This window comes from Paramisgurnus dabryanus, chromosome 21 (assembly GCF_030506205.2).
Source record: "Paramisgurnus dabryanus chromosome 21, PD_genome_1.1, whole genome shotgun sequence".
In the NCBI taxonomy this organism is placed as follows: domain Eukaryota; kingdom Metazoa; phylum Chordata; class Actinopteri; order Cypriniformes; family Cobitidae; genus Paramisgurnus; species Paramisgurnus dabryanus.
Window position 1 is genome coordinate 28,776,726 of NC_133357.1, and position 23,598 is coordinate 28,800,323.

Here is a 23,598-nt window from a genome sequence, read left to right on the forward strand (position 1 = left end):
CAGAGGCTCTGTAAATTTGCATTTAACAAGCTTAAATTATGATCCCAGGTGAAAAAGTAGTACACTTCCATAGTGTACTTAAAGTGCTTTATTTTCGCACACTAATTTTGTACTTAATATACTAAAAATTCATCTTTAGTACTTCTTAAGATGTTCTTAAAATCATCTAAGTGTACTTCACTGTGCTATTTTGAGACACCATGAATATGAACTAAAATGCATTTTTAACATACTATCTCTGTATTAAAAAATGTATTTACTTAACACTTGAATTAAACTTGAACTCAACTTTCATACAAAGATGGGTTCAAGTTTACTAAAAGTGGTATCTAAATAAATTTTTTAAATACATTTTTAGCACATTTTAGTTCATATTTATGGTGTCTCAAAATAGCAAAGTGAAGTACACTTAGATGATTTTAAGAACATCTTAAGAAGTACTAAATATAAATTTGTAGTATATTAAGTACAAAATTAGTGTGCGAAAATAAAGCACTTTAAGTACACTATGGAAGTGTACTACTTTTTCACCTGGGATCTTTCATTTATTTTAGTTTTTTTGTAAATATATATTTAGCTGTAGGATAGCTTGTTAATCTTTTTTCATAAGGGAAAATATAGCACCCTGCGTTCTCAGTGCACCTCCTTATGGCTTATAACTGTTATAATATAAAAAGGGCTCGCAAAATCGCTAACCCGAGCCCCGAGGTCCTGGGGCTATTGCGAAATCTTGTCGGTCTACCAAAATGTATCTCCGCCCTGCCCATCGGGTATATGATGGAAAAAATATTTCGTTTTTGCATTCTCTCAGATTTAGTTAGGTAATTATATTGTTTATAATTCGGCATCATCTGTCAGTCATTACTATCCTCACGTAACAAGTGAAACTGTCAGGAAGTGAAAGTATAATTAAACCCATTATTTTTCTCGTGTTCACATCGGATATGCGCACATTGTGAGCGCTTCTCTGCACGCGCTTCTCCCGGTACGCTCTTCACGAGTACCTGCTTAAGTAATTTCGTTTTTACCTCAGCCCTATCTTAGCCCTATCAAGCTAGCCACAACGTCAATCACGTTTTCCGCCATTTACCTCAACCACTCTCAACGCAGAGATTCGTGCCATTAGACTGTTAACGGTCTATGATTAGGACTTCTTCTTCTTCTTTGGTGTTTTATGGCATTATTATTTGCCCGTCACTCTCCACACCAAAACACATAGCTTGGCCTTCCATGGGATTCATGAAGTCCTAACCATTGAATGAGCCAGCTAACCGGGCCTTAATAGAGACAGACGATTTTAATTGGATAAGATGTTTTCATGACATGAACCTGACAGTAAGCTTGACGTTAGAACATAGATGAGAGAAAATATATTACATGTATTGTATTAAATTAAATTAAATAGAGATTAAAAAATTTAAAAACATATTTTTATTGAATACTTTACTATTTATTAGTATTAATATTATTATTATTATTATAAAAAAATAATTATTAATAAACCCTGAAGGTGAGTTGTACCATTAGCTTTAATGGCTCACCGGAAGTCTTAAGCGAAAAAGCTCAAAGATGGCACCGCCACATTTACGTCAAAAATAAGGTGGATAATCAAGAAATTATCTGTATTGATTTGTAATAAATATATTTATGTACTAAAAAGGTTTGGATGCAGTTTCAGTGTTTCTGTTTGTCTTGCCCCAATTCAAGACTTATAAAAAAACATGGTTATAACTTTCCTGAGCTATACGACTTAGTGCAAACAATGATTTACAACCTTCCATTTTTATGTTTTAAGCCTTAAATAAAATGTTTGTCCAGTTTTAAAACAGTAAAACATATTTCAATGTCAAAATTGAGGCTGTCAATCGATTAAAATATTTAATCTAGGTTAATCGCATGATTGTCATGAGTTAACTCCTGATTAATCGCAACTTAATCGCACATTTTTATCTGTTCTATTTACCTTATTTAATACTTTTCAAGTTTTTAAATACTCTAAGCAACATGGGCGGGGAAAATATAGATGCTTTATGGAAATGTATGTTTATTATTAGTGAAATCATACTCAACACAGAGCATAAAGAACATAGACATGCTTCAAAGACAGTAGAAATGTTTTTTACATGCTAATAATGCAAAAATCCTGTGAAACCTGCAGGAAACCTGCAAAGGTGCACCAAAATTCAGGCCCCGATTTTATTGAGGTGTTTTCCGAGTGTAGGCGTAGTGGATTGTTATTTATTGCAATGTCTGATGCTGCCTTTTCCGTGGAAAGCCAACTGATGCACATAGCAGCTCCAGTTAGTAAGTCCTTTTAGAGTGAGTAACGGTCCGGACCTCCCGCTAGCTTTTAGCAATTAGCACGCGGTCCACAAGCAGTATACATCCCCCGCCGGGTCTTAATTTCTGTAATTTGCGAAAATAATGCGTTTGAAAATGTTTTATAACTGGAATAGTTTAGTATTGTCCAGGGAAAACGCGTTTATTGTTGAGACTGCTACATCACAATTTACTCTGGAATCATTGTGTGTCATGAGTTTCTTCTCCTGTAGTGTTACGTTACTTATTAGTTATACTTTTCTGCTTCATTTGTCTGTTGGCAACATAAACCATTAATAATAATAATATATAAAATAATAACACAGTATGGTCTGTACTGCTCACGATATCACTATGCACGCGCACATGACGTTAGTAGTGGGGCGTGATTAAAGGAGCAGCAGCTCATAAATATGTAAGACTAGCTCAAAACGGCACAATCTGAACTGCCCTGAAACAGAGGCTACTAGAGATGGGTAACAATCTTTTCCTACAAGCTATTTCGAGCAAACAACTTTTGAAACCTGCTTTATGGAACTCATACACCTATTTAACTTGTGGTAAAGCTATCATAATATGGGCACCTTAAAAGATGCCGCCTTCATCTGTAGTCATATAAGTTTAGTTACAGCCTAAAAAGTGGCCCTTTAGCCCAAAAGCTGAATCGTCTGTTAACGATTCAGATGCTCTCTCCCTTCATCTCACGTCCCTAAGATTAGTCTAATACATATCCGGGAACCACCCCTGAGTGACATGGGTCCCTATTTTAATGATCTAAGCGCATGGTTTAAAGTGCAAGGCGAAGTGCATTTGCTAGTTTAACGACAGGACAAATGGTCTATGTGCCTAACGCACAGTCTTAAAGGGTTGTTCCTATTCTCGTAATGAGTAATGGGTGTGTTTTGGGCGTAACATACAATAAACCAATAAGAGTCTGATAAGCATAATGCATAACTGTAATCTGTAATTTTTTATAAGAATAATTTACCTAAAAAGGTCTGCATAAGTAAAAATACTTTATTTGTAACAAACAGGAGATAAAGGATTTACAAACATGTGAAGAGCTGCATTGGTAACACTTTACAATAAGGTTCATTAGTTAACATTAGTTAGTGTGTAGCATCGAGTCAATATTGAGAAGGCCAGAACTGATGGTTAAATGATTTTAATTGCTCTCCGTGTCATCAACCAACGTAAGAGCTGAGTAAAACAAATAAACCATGCATTACATTACATTTCAACCGTAACACAGCTCCTTACATTAGTTTTAATCCGTAAACATTAAGTTAAATTATACATTTCACAATAACATTCCTTAAGTAGCTCGAATATACGTTTTGTAAACTTTACAAACCTTGTTCCCCATTTGACCGAAGCTAAACCTTGTAGATTATCCGTGCTTTTTACCGTTTTAACCGTGAACCTTTCAGACTTTCTTTCGTCTTTTTTCCGCCGTTGTTCCAAACTGAATTACGTCACTACACTTCCGGTTTCTGAGGTTGCCAAAATAAAGGCTCGATGTTGTAAACATAAAACATTATAGCATAGCTATAATTAAAATGCATAAAAGTAATAATTAAAGTGCATAATTACTCTGTTGGCTTTTACACTCCCACCAAATTATTTGCTGTTACACAACTAAAACACAAATAATTTCTTCAAGTTACTTAACCAAAATATAGAAATAACCTTGTAAGCATATTACAACTTTAACTTTCAATACACTTAAGCATTGTAAATTTACTATTCAGAATCTTCTAGTAGTAGAACTAACTTATGAACTGGGCGTTCTACTACAGACATTTTGTTCACACGTTGACCCTTTGTGGTAAGATTTCTGTCTGCAAAGCCTATTTTGACCTTTCTGACAAGTCCATCTGTATCTTTTACAGTGTCCAATATCCTTCCAAGTTTCCACTGGGATCGTGGTGGCATTTCATCTTTGTCCATTACTATGTCTCCTATTTACATTTTTTTTCTTTTTTTTTAGGCTTGTGCCATTTTTGTCTGACCATTATGTTCTGCAGGTACTCTTTTTTCCACCTGCTCCAAAACTGTTCGAGCAAGTACTGTATTTGAAGCCATTGTTTTTGTGCATACAGGTCCTCCTTAACGAACTGTCCTGGGGGAGGCAGAGGGGTTGAGGTTTTCATATTTCTTGCTGGCCTCTTTTGCAAGACGAACCTCATCTCACGTAGATGAGCAGAAGCTCTTTTATATTCTTTCCTTGCTTGTTTGGTCAGGAACGGTCCAAAAACGTCCATTCCACAGTATGTGAAAGGCGGAGATTGTTCAAATCTTTCTGTGGGTAAGTCTCTCATTTTTTGTCCTTCCACAGGTCTCCTTTGTTTCCGACAAAACACACACCGGCGAATGTAGGATGCAACCGTTTGACTCAACTTTGGAATCCAATAGCCATTGCTTCGTATCTCGTTCATTGTGAAGCCCTTTCCTTGATGATTGACCCTTTCGTGACAGTGAGCAATTATCAGTTTTGTGATGTGATGTTCTCTCGGTATGATTGTTGGATGTTTAAAAGAGCTGGGCAGCGATGAGTGCTGGACCCTTCCTCCCACCTTGAGCACATTGTCCTTGTCCAAAAAGACATCCAAGTTGTACATTTTGTCGTTCTTTGAATGCTGTTTGCCTTTGCTTAATGTCTCTATTTCATTTTGGTATGCGTGTCTTTGCAGGTCTTTGATAATCACAGTCTCTGCGTTTTGTCTTTCAGTCACAGTTGTGAGTGTATTTGATTTGTCTTTGAGCCTGGTTTCAGTCTGGTTTCAGCGAGTTGTCTGTTATCTGGCATTTGTGTTTTTTCTTTAAATGTTAATGGCATTTCAAAATGTCCATTTTCAGTCCATGTTGTGCCATGCTCGAGCTTCTGAAGGAATATTAAATCATCTTGTGACACAGTCCTTTCATTTCTGTCGATCTCCTTGAAATCTCTTTCCAGAGCACGTATTGCATCTGCTGGAGTGGAGGGAGGGATTTCTTTAACAGTGACTCGGTGACAGAGGCTGCTCGCCATGTCTGTTTCGCGGTCTGGTGTCGAGTTGCCAATTATGCTCCATCCCAAATCAGTGTGAATGGCATAGGGCTCGTTTTCTTTGCCTAAGATTACTTGTTTGGGTGCAAGAGCTCTAGAACAAGTATAACCTATGAGGAGACTTACTTCACAACTGAGCAGTGGAGGGATCTCGTCTACTATCGGTAGCAAGTGACTCCACTGTTTGGCTGTTTCACAGGTAGGTATGTGTTCTCTGTTAGCAGGTATGTAATCCTTTGTGTACGTAGTGGGGACCTTTATGACTGTGGCTGAGTTATAACCTCTCACTAAAAGATCAGACACATTTCCACTGCTTACAACTGCATTTTTACCCATCATAGTAGTGAGTTTCAGCTTCACTGGACAAACATCTGCCTGCAGCTCATGCGTGACATCCTGATTAATGAAAACAGTGTCACTCTGTGTGTCCAGTAACGCATAGACCAGTTTTTCTTTGAGTGGGTTGGTGGTCGTCGAGAGCCACACTGGAACAATCATTGAAGTGCTGACTGACTGTTCAGATCTGGCAACGTTAAGTAACATGGCTGTTGCTGTTTCAGGTGAGTTACCTTGAGTTGCATTGATTGTTTTTACATATGTTTCTCGTTGCAGACTGTTCCTGTAACTTTCATCATGAAGACACGTTGGGTGTCGCTTTGTGCAAGTTTCACATGTGAGGCGGCGTTTGCAGTCCTTAGCAGTGTGTCCTTGTTTTAGACAACCATAACAAAGTCTATTGTCTTTCACATATTTCCTTATGTTTTCTAAGGACATTTCCAAGAGGTCAGGGCACTGGTGAAGTTGATGGGTGCCTTGGCACATTGTGCATGGTGAGCCGTTAGGTATTTTTGTTATCATCCTTTTATCACTTTCTACAGTTGTATTTGTGTTAAATACACTTGCCTTGTTTCCTTTGATGTACCTTTTGTTGCTGTTTGTTTCAGTGTAGCGAAGTGCATGAATGGAGGTGACTGGATTGCAGGCGACTTCGGCTTCTAGCGAGAGGAAGGAGGCAAAAGCACTAAAACTTGGAAACTCTCCACCCTCCAATAAAGTCTTTGTTACCTGCCTGTTCCATCTTGCGTTTATCCAGTCTGGTAGTTTGTGCAACAGTTTTTGGTTCTCTTCATGCATTTATAAAATCTGCAAATGCTCTCAGTCCATTAGCATCTCTAGGCTGAACATTGCTAGCCTTTCTCTAAATGCTTTCTGTATCACGAATGGCTGGCCGTACCTCTGGTTCAATTTGTCCCAAGCGTCTTTGTATGCCTCCTCATCGTTTCTGAAGAAAGTCCCTTCAAGGCATTTTCGAGCTGGGCCCGTTACATATCTCTTTAAATAGTACAACTTATCTGCTGTTGAGATGCCCTGTTGTTCAATCAGTGATATGAACGTGGATTTCCATTCAATGAAGCTTAGTGATTCACCACTAAACACTGTTGGTTCTGGCGTGGGAAGTCTGTTCAGTTTAATGCTGTCCTGTATGGCTTGAGCTAGTTGAGTGACGTTAGGTGGAGTTGTCTGCGCAGGAGTGAAAGAAAGTGCTGTTGTGGGGTGTTTGGGTATGAAGTATGGTTTCACCTGTTCACTTTTTATTGACTGTACATCATTCACCTGTGATAACTCTCTGTCATATGCTTCAAACCTAGCTCGAGCTGCTTTCACGTCCTTCTGTGCTTTTAAGCGTTCTAACTCAGATGTTTGAGCTGCCATTTGTTTCTTGTGTTCCTCTTCTAGAGCTTTTATCTTTTCCTGTTGTCTTAATTCCTCTAGTACAGTTTCATATTCAGCCTCCTTTGCAGCTAGCTCAGCTGCTGCGGCGGCTCGTTGTGCTGTGAGCTGTGAAGCTGAGGACCGTTGGCTGCGATTTGATGCTGCGGTTGAGCCGTATATGGATTGGGCGTAATCATGCTTTAAAAGTTCACGTAAACGAGTTATTTCGCGCTCTGCATCAAATTCCTCATCAACACCACTTAATCTTTCCAGAATTATCCTTACAATGTCATGAGTTATTGCATCACATGCATCAATCTTCCTCCTTATGTCAGATGATGGTGCCATTTGGTTTCTTATTTCTGAATATAACTGTAATACATCATCTCTCTTTTGCTCTGTTATATCTGCAAGTTCTGACATCTCCTTGTCTGTGATATCTGATTTTAACTTTTCTCTTGTTTCACGTACGTGTTTTCCATTGTTCATAAAGAGTTGTTAGTCTTTTTTCCCTTTTACTCATTTCTTCCCTTTGATATTTTATCATCTTTTCCGTTTGTACTTTAACTCTTTCAGAACGTCTTGGTAACTCTGATGTGCTTTGAGCTTTGTTTTGAAGCTCTGCTAAAATTTGTTCCTTGCATGTGATTGAATCTTTAATGTTTTGTCTATCCTCCCTTTCAGCTTCAAGCGAGTTCTTTAAATCTTGAATTTCTTGTTGTAAAATTGTGATCTGTTCATTTACGTCCATTTGACTTACTGAAGCAGCCTGTGATCCTTCCATTTTGAGTGCTTTTAGTTGAAATCTTGCATTTTCTGACCAACTTCTTCCACCTGCTGGACGTCACGGGTATTGCCGTTGAATCTTGTAACTACGTCGTGCAGGCTGTAGCGGTGGTCAAGCTCTTACTGTAGCATCGAGTCAATATTGAGAAGGCCAGAACTGATGGTTAAATGATTTTAATTGCTCTCCGTGTCATCAACCAACGTAAGAGCTGAGTAAAACAAATAAACCATGCATTACATTACATTTCAACCGTAACACAGCTCCTTACATTAGTTTCAATCCGTAAACATTAAGTTAAATTATACATTTCACAATAACATTCATTAAGTAGCTCGAATATACGTTTTGTAAACTTTACTAACCTTGTTCCCCATTTGACCGAAGCTAAACCTTGTAGATTATCCGTGCTTTTTACCGTTTTAACCATGAACCTTTCAGACTTTCTTTCGTCTTTTTTCCGCCGTTATTCCAAACTGAATTACGTCACTACACTTCCGGTTTCTGAGGTTGCCAAAATAAAGGCTCGATGTTGTAAACATAAAACATTATAGCATAGCTGTAATTAAAATGCATAAAAGTAATAATTAAAGTGCATAATTACTCTGTTGGCTTTTACATAGTGCATTAACTAACATGAACAAACCATGAGTAATACATTTGTCACAGTATTTAGTAATCTTTGTTAATGTTAGTTAATAGAAATAAAGCTGTTCATTGTTTGTTCATGTTAGTTTACAGTGCATTAACTAACGTTATCAAGATTTTAACAAAGTATTAGTAATTGTTAAAATGAACAGGAACAAAGATTAATAAATGATGCATAAGTGCAGTTCATTATTAGTTAATGTTAACTAATGTAGTTAGCTAATGTTAACTAATGTAGTTAGCTAATGTTAACTAATGAACTGTTCGTGCCATTTACCATAAAAAATAGGTTAGTGCCAGAAAAGATGTAAAACATTGTGCTCAATACCTCAGATTAGATAAATGGGTGGAGAGAATGCGGTGACCTGTGGCTGTTTGAACACATTCAACCACATGTTCGTTTACACTACCAAAGCAATCCGATCGAAAGGGTTTTCGACTACCTCTGAATGTGGTTGAAAGTGTTTGAAAGTGGACGAGCTCAGAACTTTTGAGCAGCCTCATTGATTAGAACATAAACTTTTAAAAACGGCATGATGGAAGTGATGATAAAAATAAAGTTGTCTGCAATGTCTGCACCAAGGAATTTGCATATAACTCTGGAGTTAGTCCACTCTAAAGTACCACATCAATGCAAAGCATTCAAGAACATCCCGTAATACCAAAGGTAAAGGGGCTGATTTTTTTATTTAAGGTGTATGTTCAATTGCACAAAAAGCCCTATATTTTATGTTAAACTATGTGAGTGGCGCTCTGTGGCACGACATTAGAGCAACTTCCTGAGTCGTAGCCGGGCGCTGTAGACAGGTGCCACCTGTCGGCGCCGGTGTGCGTATACTCATAGAAAACAATGTGTTCCATTTTTTCGAATGGTGCGGCGGTGCGCTGCGCGGCACGGCACTGAGCTGCGCTTCCGGTGTGCGACCCTCTTAAGGCTTAATTTGACTTAATTTTTCTAAAGCTTGGATTCAACTTAATTTTCCTCATTCATTTTAAAATAAAATATTGTATATAAAACATTGTATTTTTTATTATTACACTTTGTGTATTGTTGTTTGGAATCATGTTTGAGACTGACATAATATAGTATTCAACAAAGCAATAATTAAAGTTAAAAATAATTTAGAATACAATACTGGCTTATGGCTTATACTCTATTCTTTTCCATGTTTAACAGCAACTTCTTTCATGTATTTCGGGAGAAACTAGGGAATTCAGGTGCTGTAAATCCGGTTGACAGGACTCTCGCTCTGAACTGCAGAGCTCATCTTGTTATAGATCAAGATCATTTATAAAGGTTTTTAAATGAAGAATCGGAATGTCAGATAGTATACATGGTAAGCAAGTTAGTGAATATTTTTAATAAAAAAAGAAACACAAAATAAATTGAATACTGTAGCATACATCTGCACTGTGTCACGTGACAATCATAATGCGTTGCCATGGACACAAGTGGTCAGTTAAAATATTTTTACCTTACGCGTGAAAGGGTTGATTTTAAAAGTATATATGTATTCGAAGTAAACAACAATAGCCCAAGTTTAGTAAATATTTTTTTATTGAGACTATAAAAAATCTGCCTCCATTTTTAGGTGTGCCAGCTGCCACTGTGGGTGGCACCGGCACACCCGTGTCTACGCCCCTGCAATATGCTAAATCAGTGGTTTTCAACTCCAGTCCTCGGGCCCCCCCTCCCAGAACATTTTAGATGTCTCCTTATATGAAACACCTGAATCCACTCATCAGGCTCCTGCCAGAATTTTTGAAATGTTTCCTTAATTAACACACTTACAAGCTGATGAACTGAATCAGGTGTTTTATATATGGAGATATCTAAAATATTCTGGGAGGGGGGCCCAGAGGACTGGAGTTGAGAACCACTGTGCTAAATGAATAACATTCAGGCATGAGAATCCCTCACCTTTCGGCTAAATTTGCCGTTTTGAAGCCAAAACAGGTCACCCACGTGAATCGTGTAGATTCGTTGAGAAAGCATTTTTGGGGTGGGGGTGGGGGGTGCACGCGTTGTTTGTTGACGCGCCATTCGCCGTCATCCAACATGTATCCCAGACATTAGATTTGTTTGAGTTTATGCCGTTCGCCGTCATCCAACATGTAACCCAGACATTAGATTTGTTTGAGTTTATGCCACGCTGCAAAAACCGACAAGCAGGTGACATCAAAGTACCACAAGAGTGAATCGAGACTAAGCTTTCAAACCGCTCTCGTGCTACTGTGATGTCATCCGTTTTTTCTGTGTACTTTGTCATATGCTTCACATGCTTGTTGAAGATGGGTGGAGCGACTGCCTTCGGGACGTAAAGTCAAGTGTGTAAGACACAAAACGCTGTTAAACTATAACTGCAGAATTCTGAGGCGTCAATCAATTAAAACAACATATATACACAGACTGACACTGTAAAGTGACCTGACAGATTTTTATTGTAATGGATTGGAACGAATGATGGACATACTCCTCGCTTGTAAGTCACATGGTCTAACGTTAGTAGCCTACTGCTGTAAATATGTAAATGTAAATACAGGGCCGGTTCTAGATATTTGGAGGCCCTAGGCAAAATTTATGTTGGAGGCCCCTTACACCCCACTAAATTTCAGAATAATATGAGAACGTGTTTTTCTATGCCGTAAGAAATCATTTAAGCACTACATTTTTTAAACATGTTTTTCCCCATTACTTTTCCTTTTTATGTTTTTATCAACAAATTGATTAACTTTATGTTAAAATGTAATTAGAAATTATGCAAAACCACATGTATTAAACATTTTAAGGCAGTCAAATTTATTAAAAACACCACCTTTTTGGGATAATCTCCAAATAGTAAAATTAAAAAGACAACAGTACATTGCAAAAACCCTAACCATTGTAGGACAATTTCCTGAATAAAGATTCACAGTGGACTTCCTACCGAGAGCACATTTGGTTTTCGAAGACCACACCTTAGGGCGTCATACATTTGTATTCTCATTCTCTCAAAGCAAACTGTATATGAAATGCCACATTCTACATGCACAAAGAATCTAAAACTGATCTTATTTGTTTCTATTGAAATATCTCATTGCAAGTGGTTACAATGATGTCACTCATATAACAACAGAATTTAATGTTAACCCCCAGGGGTCCAAAAACGCGTGGACGCGTTTTGACGTGTTTTCTCCTTATCATAGCAGAATCACCTTAAAATACTCCATCATTAATAATCAAACACTTACGTGTTTGACATCATTTGAAACTCTGAAGGGTCCTCTTTATTTAGTGTACATTCACAATAACAAGAGATCTTTGTGTTTTTGTCAAATAAAGAAAATAAACAGGGTGCGCATTCAGACATTTCTGTCTCCGCCAGCTGTCTCTCAAATCACGTTACAAAAATCAGTTGAAACTCCGCGAATACTCGTCACACAACCATGATACACATATCCAAAGAAAGCCTGAAATGTCTACTTTTAAACAAGCTAATTATAATCAAAAACAATTATTTCCTGTTTATATAATCTGCGTTGAAGTAAAGAGAGTACCGTTTTTCCTGGCTGAGCTCATTATCTCTAATGTGGTCATGCCCTCAGGCTGTTGACATGGTAATGAAGAGACCAACAGTTCCAACAATAATAAACAAAGCGTAAAGTTTTATCAGATTTTAAGACTTTACCGCATGTTTGGATTATAAACTTTATACACACACGTGAGGAATATCTTCATTTATGTCTGGACATTGAGGAAAAGAAGTGTTTATCTTTAACGTTACCTAAGAAGAAGAACAATGGAAGACGCAATGGAGAAGGATATATTCCTGAAGAAACTGTAAGTCATTTGTCTTCATTTATATTTGCTATCATGTAATATGTTATGGCTTGTGCAGTTCAGCCTACACAAGCAACCTCAGCAGACTGCACGCTTCGGATTTAAAAACTTTCGCATTGTTTACAAACGAGGGCGCGTGATTTCACGTAATGGCCGATTTAATTGATACATGCTGTACAGTGTTAGACACAGTTATTCACTTTCGTATCCTTCATGGCAACTTTGCGTAATGCTGCACTGCTGTATCTTTTAAGTGTGTGCTGTAATATGATTCCATGTTTACATGCTTGTTTACAAACGAGTTCGCCCGTGATCACGTAATGGCGGATTTCATTGTTACATGCTGTACAGTGTTAGACACAGTTATTCACTTTCGTATCCTTCATGGCAACTTTGAGTAATGCTGCACTGGGGGATCTGCTGTAATATGATATTGTTTACATGCAACGCATTCCATACATTGCGCTTTACACGCGACACTGTTTTATTATGAGCTCCGCGTTGTTTCCACGGATACGCGAGCTCGCGCACATGGACATATGCGATGTGTTTTTAAAGTTCATACTCGCTTACAGAAATGCGTTTAAAACAGAAGCTAGACGATAAGGGGATGGGCATCTGAAAACAGTCATCTGAAAACAGCTTTTTATATAACTAATCATTGCAGATGTTTATCTGATATACTAGTTTAGTTTATGATAGTTTATCTGAATGTAGTGCTATCATTTACCCATCAGTTATGTATGTAAGGGTATTTCTGTGGACAATTTATGCTGACAGCTGTTCATAACTCTCTTACAGGTCTGCATCCCTCTCATCAGTACAAAACTATGAAGTGGAAAAACATATTCACACTTTTTTGACATAAAGTTATATGGTAACATGAGCCACATGAAGTTTACAGCTCTGTTGTTTATCAGTTTCTTATACAAATTAAGTGTTTGAATAGGGTGTGTTCCCAAATAAACTGAGAATGTCCCACTGACCTTCACTTCTATTTTGATTATATTGTTAACTTCTTAATAAACCTCAAACAAACATGTATACATTTGTCCTCACATTCTTTACTGTAGTTCCCTCCTGCCTCATTATGCGAGCCTTTGTTTGCTAGCTGTCAATCAATCCTTCTTGCATATGGCCACTCTAAACAAAAAGTGTCTTACAATTTCTAAATCAATATATTGGTTTATGTGAATCAGTAGGCAGGATGATTTTCACATAATTTTAAAGAAAAAACTCTAGACCAGGGCCGGCGCCACGAGGGGGCGTGAGGGGGCGTCGCCCCCTCACTGGCACTATCCCGCCCCCTCAGATCACCATTAATGTTGAATGGGATTTTAATGATAAAATGCGCTATTTAAAAATCACGTTTGCCTTGTGTATTGTCTTCCTAAAGGGAATTTTAAAGTCTAATTATTTAACAAAACAAAAAAACAAGTGTGCATGTATTCTACCGTGACACACGCCCACTCATGTATAGCCTATAGGCTTGTTCGAATTCATCAGGCGAAGACGTCAAAATGCCGCGAGACGAAACGACACTTAGTATGATTTCTCGAATCGTTCTCGCGGTACTTTGACGTCATGTGGTTGTTGGTTCTTGCAGCCGCGCCTGAAGTTGAACAAGTTTGTGTTGACGGCTTGAGGCACGCCGACAATGAGCCCGCGTTCTGAGTCTCAGAGGGAAATCAAGATGTCGAAGTGGGAAATTATATAAAAATTTACAGACAGGAGTGTGAGAGTGACCTGGGCCTGCCCTGTAGCAATGGATATATGGAAAATAGCATTGGAAGTTCTACAAACCGGACTCCGGATTGTCACACATCAATTAATGCCGTGGCGTGGATGAATTATCGGAGCATTTCAGGTGCAAAGATCCAAATATTCGGCTGTCATTAAGTCAATTCGGGCACCATGAACTTCAGCCAGACTGTACATAGTTTTGAAAAGTTCAGATGTTCATGTTCTTCAGCATCCTTGCAAGTCAACGTACAACCAACAGCCTATTATTGTTCTGCATTTAACGTTAAAGGTACGATCTCTCTCTCTCGCACACCTGTTTATCAGGAGTAAATAGATAAAAAACAGACATTGTTAAATTTATAATTAACGAATTTGAATTAGCCTATCCTACAGCATAGCTGTATATGTAAACGAGTTATTGCCATTTTGCTATTGTGGTTCTCTAGCTGCTTAATCGCTAGCTTGGTGCATTACTTGTGGCAGTTAAAATAACTACGTTATATGATTAAATTGAACCAAAATGTTGATAAAATGTTGCGTTTGGACCGTTTTTGGGCTGAAAACCATCAACTCTATTTGCCAACACTGCCCCCCACCATTACGTAAAATGTATTTCTACCTCTGGGTCTGAACTTCTAATGAGTAGTGTTGTGCTAATATGTGACGTTAGGTATGCGTTTTTTTGTTGTTGTATTGTTCAGAGCTCTGTACGTTGCTCACTATAGCTGTAGTTTTTGTGGTTGTATTACAGAGATGTTTGTTTATAACACTTTAAAACTTAATGTACCAAACCTATGTATTTTCTAGCTGGGGGAATTATATGCATTCATGTGATCGCCCCCTCTGGTATTTTAGACGCCCCCTCACCAGCGCTCGGCTGGCGCCGGCACTGCTCTAGACTACTAGATTCTGTTTAGGAAAGTCTTGTTAAAACATGTTTAGTATTGGTTTTGTGAACTTATATCAGTGACGTAAAATTTTTGCTTTTTTAAAAACCACGCATAAACCTTTTTCTCTCAAAAATACAAACATGTACATACATGTAGCTCATATAATATTTTAGCCCAGTTTGTGCTGAACACAGTGGTATAAGACACTTGCCATTATTATGTTTTAAAGCAACTGAAAAAAGACCAAATGTAAGAGCATGTCAGAACCAAAATGGTCGGACCCCAGAGGGTTAAAGTATAGGTGAAACTTCATTCAATGTTTACAGACACCTCCCATTCTAAGCATAAACCAATCACCCACTGTATACAAATTAAGGACAGCCCTTAGTTTTACAACAACCTATCAGTACCAAATTCCTATAAGCTTTGTTCTCTGGTTATTTAAGGAGATGTGTTGAAGATTCAGACGGGACTTTCGATATCTAGAAATGCACCCCCATTATGCTATATCTTTGTTATAGCATCATGAATTTCATTTTACTTTGAGGTATCTGTAACCAGATTTCCATCTCCTTACCAGGTATGCAATGGTTTTTCGTTTGTTTCGTATTTGAATTGGAATGTAAATTGGCTTCTGAATTATGTTTTACCTACCTGGTTAATAAATTGTTACGTTTTGCATTCATTCTAATTTGCTATGTATTATTGACTCTTCAAAGTTACTATAAGGTATTACGATATCCTTTGTTACCACATATCTTTGATCGGGGTTAATTCATGTTAATTAAGTTCTACCTCTAACTAAGTTGTTAGACAGTTATGTTTATATGTGGGCCATCAGGGTGATGAGTCATAACCTCTAATCATTTCCTTTACTTTGATTAAGTTGTATGATTTAACTATATTTGGCTAGACGGTGCTATGCCCGAACCTCTGGTCATTGTAGAGCTTTGAATTAAGTTGTATATAACATATTGTGTTGTTAAAATTGCTTTAGTCATGAACCTCTGGTTATTGCATGGTAGATTAATTATTTAACCTTAACTAAGTTGTTATGTAATCGTACTGTATGTGGGCTATCGGGGTGATAAGTCATAACCGCTGGTCATTATTTCTGCTATAATTAAGTTGTATATAGTAATATGATTGAACTATATTCGGCTAGATGTTGCTGAGCCCGAACCTCTGGTTATAGTTTGAATTTTGTATACAAAAGTTGTATACAAACGATTGCATGGGGCTACATGGGAACTTTTAGCAAGAGATCGCGGGAGCGGCATTGTTAAACTGCTTCAGCCATAACCTATAGTACGGTCGAGTTTGTGTTCGGAACCTGCACAACGGCCGGTGTGGGCCGATAGGACATTGGTAATCCAATGAATGAGTTCAATGTACACTAGGGCTGGACCAGAATATTTGAATATTCGAATATTCGTTCCGTAGGTTGACTTCGGATTTTCAGTTTTGAGATTCGAATATATATATAAATATTTTACAGCGTTAATGCAGAGCTTTTGCCAAGCAGGAAAGGCGCTTCACGCTCCCGCTCTATAGGTGGCGCAGAGAGACCAACATCCATAGCCAACAGCCACCAAACGCCACCAGTGGAAGAGATCGCCTAAAACGGAAAGCATGCTTCCTGCTTTGGCATTCACGCTAATAGTGTTGTAAATAACGTTCAGATTCTTGCAAAAACTGATTGATTTGCTTCACAAGACGTCAATATTACTTTTGTATTGGATATATATGCTTTAGCTCTTAAAGTGTGCGGATCGGTTGACTTGCATGACGGAGCACCTGGGTTTCTGCAAAATATCTTCTTTATTGTTCTGCTGATGAAAAAAACATATTGGATGGTGTAAGTGTTATAAATAAACTTGATTTCGAAAGTATGCTACCGTTTCATTACAGTTTGTTGAACTTCGTTCATTTATTTACATTGTTTTATTTAAATAGCCTACCCTTTACGTTGTCGGTAATTACTGTGCTGCTAATTTCTGATACGGAAATGTTTGTTTGTTAGAAAAATGTTAGGCTACCTTATTAAAATTGCTCTTGTGTTTTGTTTCACTAATGCTGTTCTCGAAGGACGCGTGACAGGCACGCCGCTTCCGGCTTGCACTGTTCTGTAGTATTTTAAACGTTTATTAATTCTAAACGTGTCACATGTCCATATTGCACGAAAAAAAGGCACTACTCTCCCTTGGGTCCGCAGCAACACATTCACAACATAATAAAACTGTAGACAGACAGACAGACAGACACACACACACACACACACACACACACACACACACACACATACATACACAGATTCCTGCCTTTATTAAAGAGAAAAATATGTTCAGCCCCTCCTTCCCAAGCTTCGAATATTCGATTTGATTTCTACTAGAGCTTCGAAGCTCAAAAAATGGTATTTGGAACAGCCCTAATGTAAACATGAGTAAATAGAATGATCAAACGTTTATCCAAATTCCATAATTACATCAATTTGTTTCAGAATTACGTACAACACTGTTTATATCTTTTCTGAGTCAGATATGAAGTTGCGTAACGTTAAACGTCATTGGTAAGCGCCGGAAAAAACGGAATGCGTGACGATCCTTCTGCCATGACGTTTGGTTACCGTCGTTGGGCCAAACGAATGGATATACATATTTTATTTTTCCCCTTACACCGTAAAAAACTACAGGTGAACACCTCCTAGAAAACTTTTATTGTTTTTTATTTTAGCTGGGTATAAAGAAGAATTTCCCTCTTACTGAACCAATATACAGTATAAAGTTATCTATCAGATTATGTATATATTCATAGATTGCAATACCTTTTTATAGGCTACCTTAAATATCCATACAAATCAGCTGCCACTAGAAGTTAAACAGACAAACTACCTTCATGATTTCAAAACTAAAATAAAGTGTAGAGGACTTACAAGATATACAGACAGTTTACTTTAGGTAACCCCAGTTCCCTTTCAGTCGGTCACTACGACGTCACGTCGTGACCGACGAATTGAGAACTCGCTTAGAGGGACCAATCTGCTTCGATAACTACTAAAACGCCAATGAACTTGGCATTGAGATATTTGCATAATGCTGGTGCCGGGGGATGCGTCGGGGGATGCGTCCTCCACCTACCAGCCTTCTCATCCTCAGCCGGTTGAGGCTCTGGTGGAGACTGCAGAGTCGTGTTCTACGATTTCTGCCGAATCCATTGGACCTCCTTCTGGTCCCGCTACTTCAGCTGCATCAGAGGGGTGCCCCCCTTTCCTTCCGAGGCGGACTTCAACCCGGAGATGGCGGCAGTGCCCGCTCGAGCGGCGGAACCGATAGGGTTGGCGGGGTTAACCCCCCTCCTCCCGAACCAGCCCGTCTGCATGATTGGTACTCCGGAGCTGCTCGGGCCTCTCGGTCCTCACCTCCTGTGCCTTTCTTTCCCGACGGCACGAAGAGCTGACTCAAACATTGAATTTGCGGCCGTCTATGGCCGTTCAGCCTTCACCCCTCACCTCCCTAACCAGCGGAGCCGCTAAGGGTTACACGGGGATCCCTCTGGTGGAGCGGGGGGTTGCGATGCAGCTGTGTCCGACCACCGCTGCCTCCTGGAAGGATGATTCCGGTGATCCGCTCCTTCCCCCGGAAGAGGGTCAGGTGGAAAATCCTTGGTTTTACATTGTTGTTCCACCGGCTGTCCAGCCGGTACCCATTTAACCACACATAAGTGTGTGCATTCCTCTTCCCTCTGCAGGTCTCCTGAGGATCGAGAGAGCCGTGAGCGGGCACACACCAGCTCACCCTCCCTCTCCTCTATCGCCAGTGGGTTTTTTCCGGAGTCTGCGCTCTCCGCGCAGGAGACCAGACGACCATCACCCTCATCGAAGTCTGCGCTCTCCGCAGAGGAGACCAGACGACCGTCACCCTCAGCGGGCTCAGGTCAGTGTCACACACGCACACACTGTAGATGTTTGTGCTCGCAAGGCACACGCACCGGCAGTCACACCTGCCCTGCTCGGCTGCCCCACCGCGGGTACTTCAGTAGTGCCGTTAATTCTCCTCGTACGGTCCCTGGGTGCTTGGCTTCAGTGCCCAGCCCGTCTCGTTGGGTTCTACGCACGATCCGCCTCGGTTACGAAATATAATTTACCGGCACATCCCCAAATTCTCGGGCATTCGTTTCACTACAGTAAAAGCGTTCGATGCACATGTACTGCGTGCAAAAGTCGATGTCCTGCTGGTGAAGGACGTTTCGAGCCGGTCCCTCTTACCGAGATGATGATAGAGGTTTTCCAGCCTTTATCTCTTAGTACCCAAAATACGTGGTGGATTACCACCGATTTGATTTACGCTCCAGCTCTCCAAATGAGATCCTTCAGGATGATAACGCCGAAACACGTATTATATGTTCAGATCGGTTTGCAGCCTTAGACCTGTAAGACGTGTACTTCATGTATCCATCTCCTCTCGCCACAGGCCGTTTCTTCGCTCTGCGTTCGTGGGAGGGCATATCAATACTAAGTACCACCATTCGAGCTGTCTCTCTCTCCCCGTGTCTCCATGAAAGTGCTAGGCACGGCATTTAACCCCCAGGGGTCCAAAAATGCGTGGACGCGTTTTGACGTGTTTTCTCCTTATCATAGCAGAATCAACTTAAAATACTCCATCATTAATAATCAAACACTTACGTGTTTGACATCATTTGAAACTCTGAAGGGTCCTCTTTAATTAGTATACATTCACAATAACAAGAGATCTTTGTGTTTTTGTCAAATAAAGAAAATAAACAGGGTGCGCATTCAGACATTTCTGTCTCCGCCAGCTGTCTCTCAAATCACGTTACAAAAATCAGTTGAAACTCCGTGAATACTCGTCACACAACCATGATACACATATCCAAAGAAAGCCTGAAATGTCTACTTTTAAACAAGCTAATTATAATCAAAAACAATTATTTCCTGTTTATATAATCTGCGTTGAAGTAAAGAGAGTACCGTTTTTCCTGGCTGAGCTCATTATCTCTAATGTGGTCACGCCCTCAGGCTGTTGACATGGTAATGAAGAGACCAGCAGTTCCAACAATAATAAACAAAGCGTAAAGTTTTATCAGATTTTAAGACTTTACCGCATGTTTGGATTATAAACTTTATACACACACGTGAGGAATATCTTCATTTATTTCTGGACATTGAGGAAGAGAAGCGTTTATCTTTAACGTTACCTAAGAAGAAAAACAATGGAAGACGCAATGGAGAAGGATATATTCCTGAAGTCATTTGTCTTCATTTATATTTGCTATCATGTAATATGTTATGGCTTGTGCAGTTCAGCCTACACAAGCAACCTCAACAGACTGCACGCTTCGGATTTAAAAACTTTCGCATTGTTTACAAACGAGGGCGTGTGATTTCACGTAATGGCGGATTTCATTGATACATGCTGTACAGTGTTAGACACAGTTATTCACTTTCGTATCCTTCATGGCAACTTTGAGTAATGCTGCACTGGGGGATCTGCTGTAATATGATATTGTTTACATGCAACGCATTCCATACATTGCGCTTTACACGCGACACTGTTTTATTATGAGCTCCGCGTTGTTTCCACGGAGACGCGAGCTCGCGCACATGGACATATGCGATGTGTTTTTAAAGTTCATACTCGCTTACAGAAATGCATTTAAAACAGAAGCTAGACGATGAGGGGATGGGCATCTGAAAACAGTCATCTGAAAACAGCTTTTTATATAACTAATCATTGCAGATGTTTATCTGAGATACTAGTTTAGTTTATGATAGTTTATCTGAATGTAGTGCTATCATTTACCCATCAGTTATGTATGTAAGGGTATTTCTGTGGACAATTTATGCTGACAGCTGTTCATAACTCTCTTACAGGTCTGCATCCCTCTCATCAGTACAAAACTATGAAGTGGAAAAACATATTCACACTTTTTGGACATAAAGTTATATGGTAACATGAGCCACATGAAGTTTACAGCTCTGTTGTTTATCAGTTTCTTATACAAGTTAAGTGTTTGAATAGGGTGTGTTCCCAAATAAACTGAGAATGTCCCACTGACCTTCATTTCTATTTTGATTATATTGTTAACTTCTTAATAAACTTCAAACAAACATGTATACATTTGTCCTCACATTCTTTACTGTAGTTCCCTCCTGCCTCATTATGCAGCTCATTATGCAAGCCTTTGTTTGCTAGCTGTCAATCAATCCTTCTCGCATATGGCCACTCTAAACAAAAAGTGTCTTACAATTTCTAAATCAATATATTGGTTTATATGTATCAGTAGGCAGGATGATTTTCACATAATTTTAAAGAAAAAACTCTAGACTACTAGATTCTGTTTAGGAAAGTCTTGTTAAAACATGTTTAGTATGGGTTTTGTGAACTTATATCAGTGACGTAAAATTTTTGCTTTTTTAAAAACCACGCATAAACCTTTTTCTCTCAAAAATACAAACATGTACATACATGTAGCTCATATAATATTTTAGCCCAGTTTGTGCTGAACACAGTGGTATAAGACACTTGCCATTATTATGTTTTAAAGCAACTGAAAAAAGACCAAATGTAAGAGCATGTCAGAACCTCTGACAGTGTCCCAAAATGGTCGGACCCCAGAGGGTTAAACCCCGAGAGAGAGCGTTGTTCGCATTCTGCTTATATTTATGTCGGCTTATAATAGCTTGTTCTCGGCAGACGCTGCGCGAACACAGAGACTTAAAGGGATACTTCACCGATTTAGCATTCAGCTTGTATCTGTAGAAACCCGGCAGTATTACTGAATGACCATGTTTCCCTCCCTCATTTCCCCCTGAGAGGAGAGATATCTGCATTTTGGTTCTGTAAAAAAGTCCTCTGATGATGTAATATGACGATTTTTGCATCATCGGAGGACTTTTTTGCAGAACCAAAATGCAGATATCTCTCCTCTCAGGGGGAAATGAGGGAGGGAAACATGGTCATTCAGTAATACTGCCGGGTTTCTACAGATACAAAGCTGAATGCTAAATCGGTGAAGTATCCCTTTAATGCTTCGGCATCTCGCTCGTTTAAGTCTTCAGGTTAACTTGCCCCGTGCAGAGGATCTTTTTTCTTGGTATGGACTAGACTCGATCGGTTTATCGGCGTGTTTAACAGAAGCGCGCATTCAGTCAAGTCTGACTTGCCTCGGTTCATTCGAGGGAAGAACGCGGTCCCTCTGAAACAATTTCAGAAGCTCCTGGGGCATATGACAGCAGCTGCGGCTGTGACACCGCTCGGGCTGCTCCATATGAGACCGCTTCAGCGTTGGCTTTACGATCGAGTCCCGAGGAGAGCGTGGCACACCGGCATGCACCGTGTAACCATTACACCTGCGTGTCGTTTCAATTTCACCCCGTCGTCAGACCCAGCATTTCTGAGGGCAAGATGTGCCCCTGAGACAGGTCTCCTGGCATTCTGTAGCACATAAGATGCCCCCAGTACAGGGTGACAGGCTTGCAGTCTCAGGGGTGTGCATAGCATCCCAACTGCCGCGAGTGGTGGGCTGTATATCTGGGACTCGTACACTCCGCTTCGGAGATGCGAGGGAAGGCTGTATTAGTCGGCACCGACAACATTGCGACTGTTGCGTTATAAACCGTCAAGGCGGTTTTTGCATTCTTGTCACCTATCGCATCTTGCTCGTCATCTCCTCCTTTGGAGTCAGAAGCATCTGAGGTCCCTTCGTGCCATTTTCATTCTGGGTTTGCTCAACACAGCAGCAGATGCGCTTTCCCGAGCTGCGGGCCCCAGCGAATGGCGACTCCACCCCAGGCGGTTCAGCTAATTTGGAAGAAGTTCGGTCGTGCACAGATAGATTTGTTTGCGTCGCCGGACGATACCCATTGTCCCTTCAGAGATCAGGTGGTGAGCTTGCAAGCGCTGCCCCCGGAGGAGGCAGACCCAACCATGGCTTTGTTGTGCCCCGTATGCGCACTGCGACTCTACGTGGATCGCACGCAAAGCCTCAGGACCTCAGACCAGCTCTTTGTCTGTTATGATGGTCAGCAGAGAGGGAAAGCTGTCACTAAGCAGAGGATGTCTCATTGGATAGTTGATACTATCGCCCTGGCTTATAATCTGCAGGGCATTCCTTGTCCATTTAATTTGAGAGGGCACTCCACACGGAGTGTTGCCTCATCTTGGGCTCTCGCTCGTGGTTCCTCGCTAACAGACATCTGCAGAGCTGCTGGTTGGGCGACACCTAATACGTTCATTCGATTTTACAGTGTTCATATCGAGCCTGTATCCTCTCATGTTCTTTCCTCATCAGGGGGAGCACGGAGAGCAGACTTGCAAGTCGGCTTGCAGCCTCCGACTGGTGCTTCACAATAAGTGTCAGTATGGAAGGCCATCAGAACAAAAATGCGTAATGGTTTGAATTGTTCTTCCTACGCTGCCTTGGCAGCCTATGTTGCGGAGCATTGGCTGTCAGCCTCTCACTAGCTGTATCCTCGCGGTTCTTGCACCATCGGCGCCGCATAAAGTTGAACTCACCGTAAAACTTTATTTAATGCTGTTAGTAGTGATTGTCGAACTAGCGCACATGGACTTAGCAGTTATGGAGGCCCCCCTTCCAAGCTTGAGGCCCTAGG

The 23,598-nt window shown here is 40.0% G+C and overlaps 1 protein-coding gene across 17 annotated transcripts in view; it reads right to left on the bottom strand.

The window, feature by feature from the left end:
* LOC135775928 (alpha-2,8-sialyltransferase 8F-like) overlaps positions 1-23,598 on the bottom strand; it is a 1,056,838-nt gene that overhangs the window by 620,198 nt on the left and 413,042 nt on the right. The window contains exon 3 of one of the 17 annotated variants that reach the window (XM_065286514.2): positions 3,469-8,076. The exons of the other annotated variants lie outside the window; for them this stretch is intronic. Coding sequence (XP_065142586.1) covers positions 6,524-7,570 — 1,047 coding nt within the window. The 5' untranslated portion in view covers positions 7,571-8,076 and the 3' untranslated portion in view covers positions 3,469-6,523. Of the gene's footprint in view, positions 1-3,468; positions 8,077-23,598 lie in introns of those variants that run through there. 17 annotated transcript variants of the gene reach the window in all.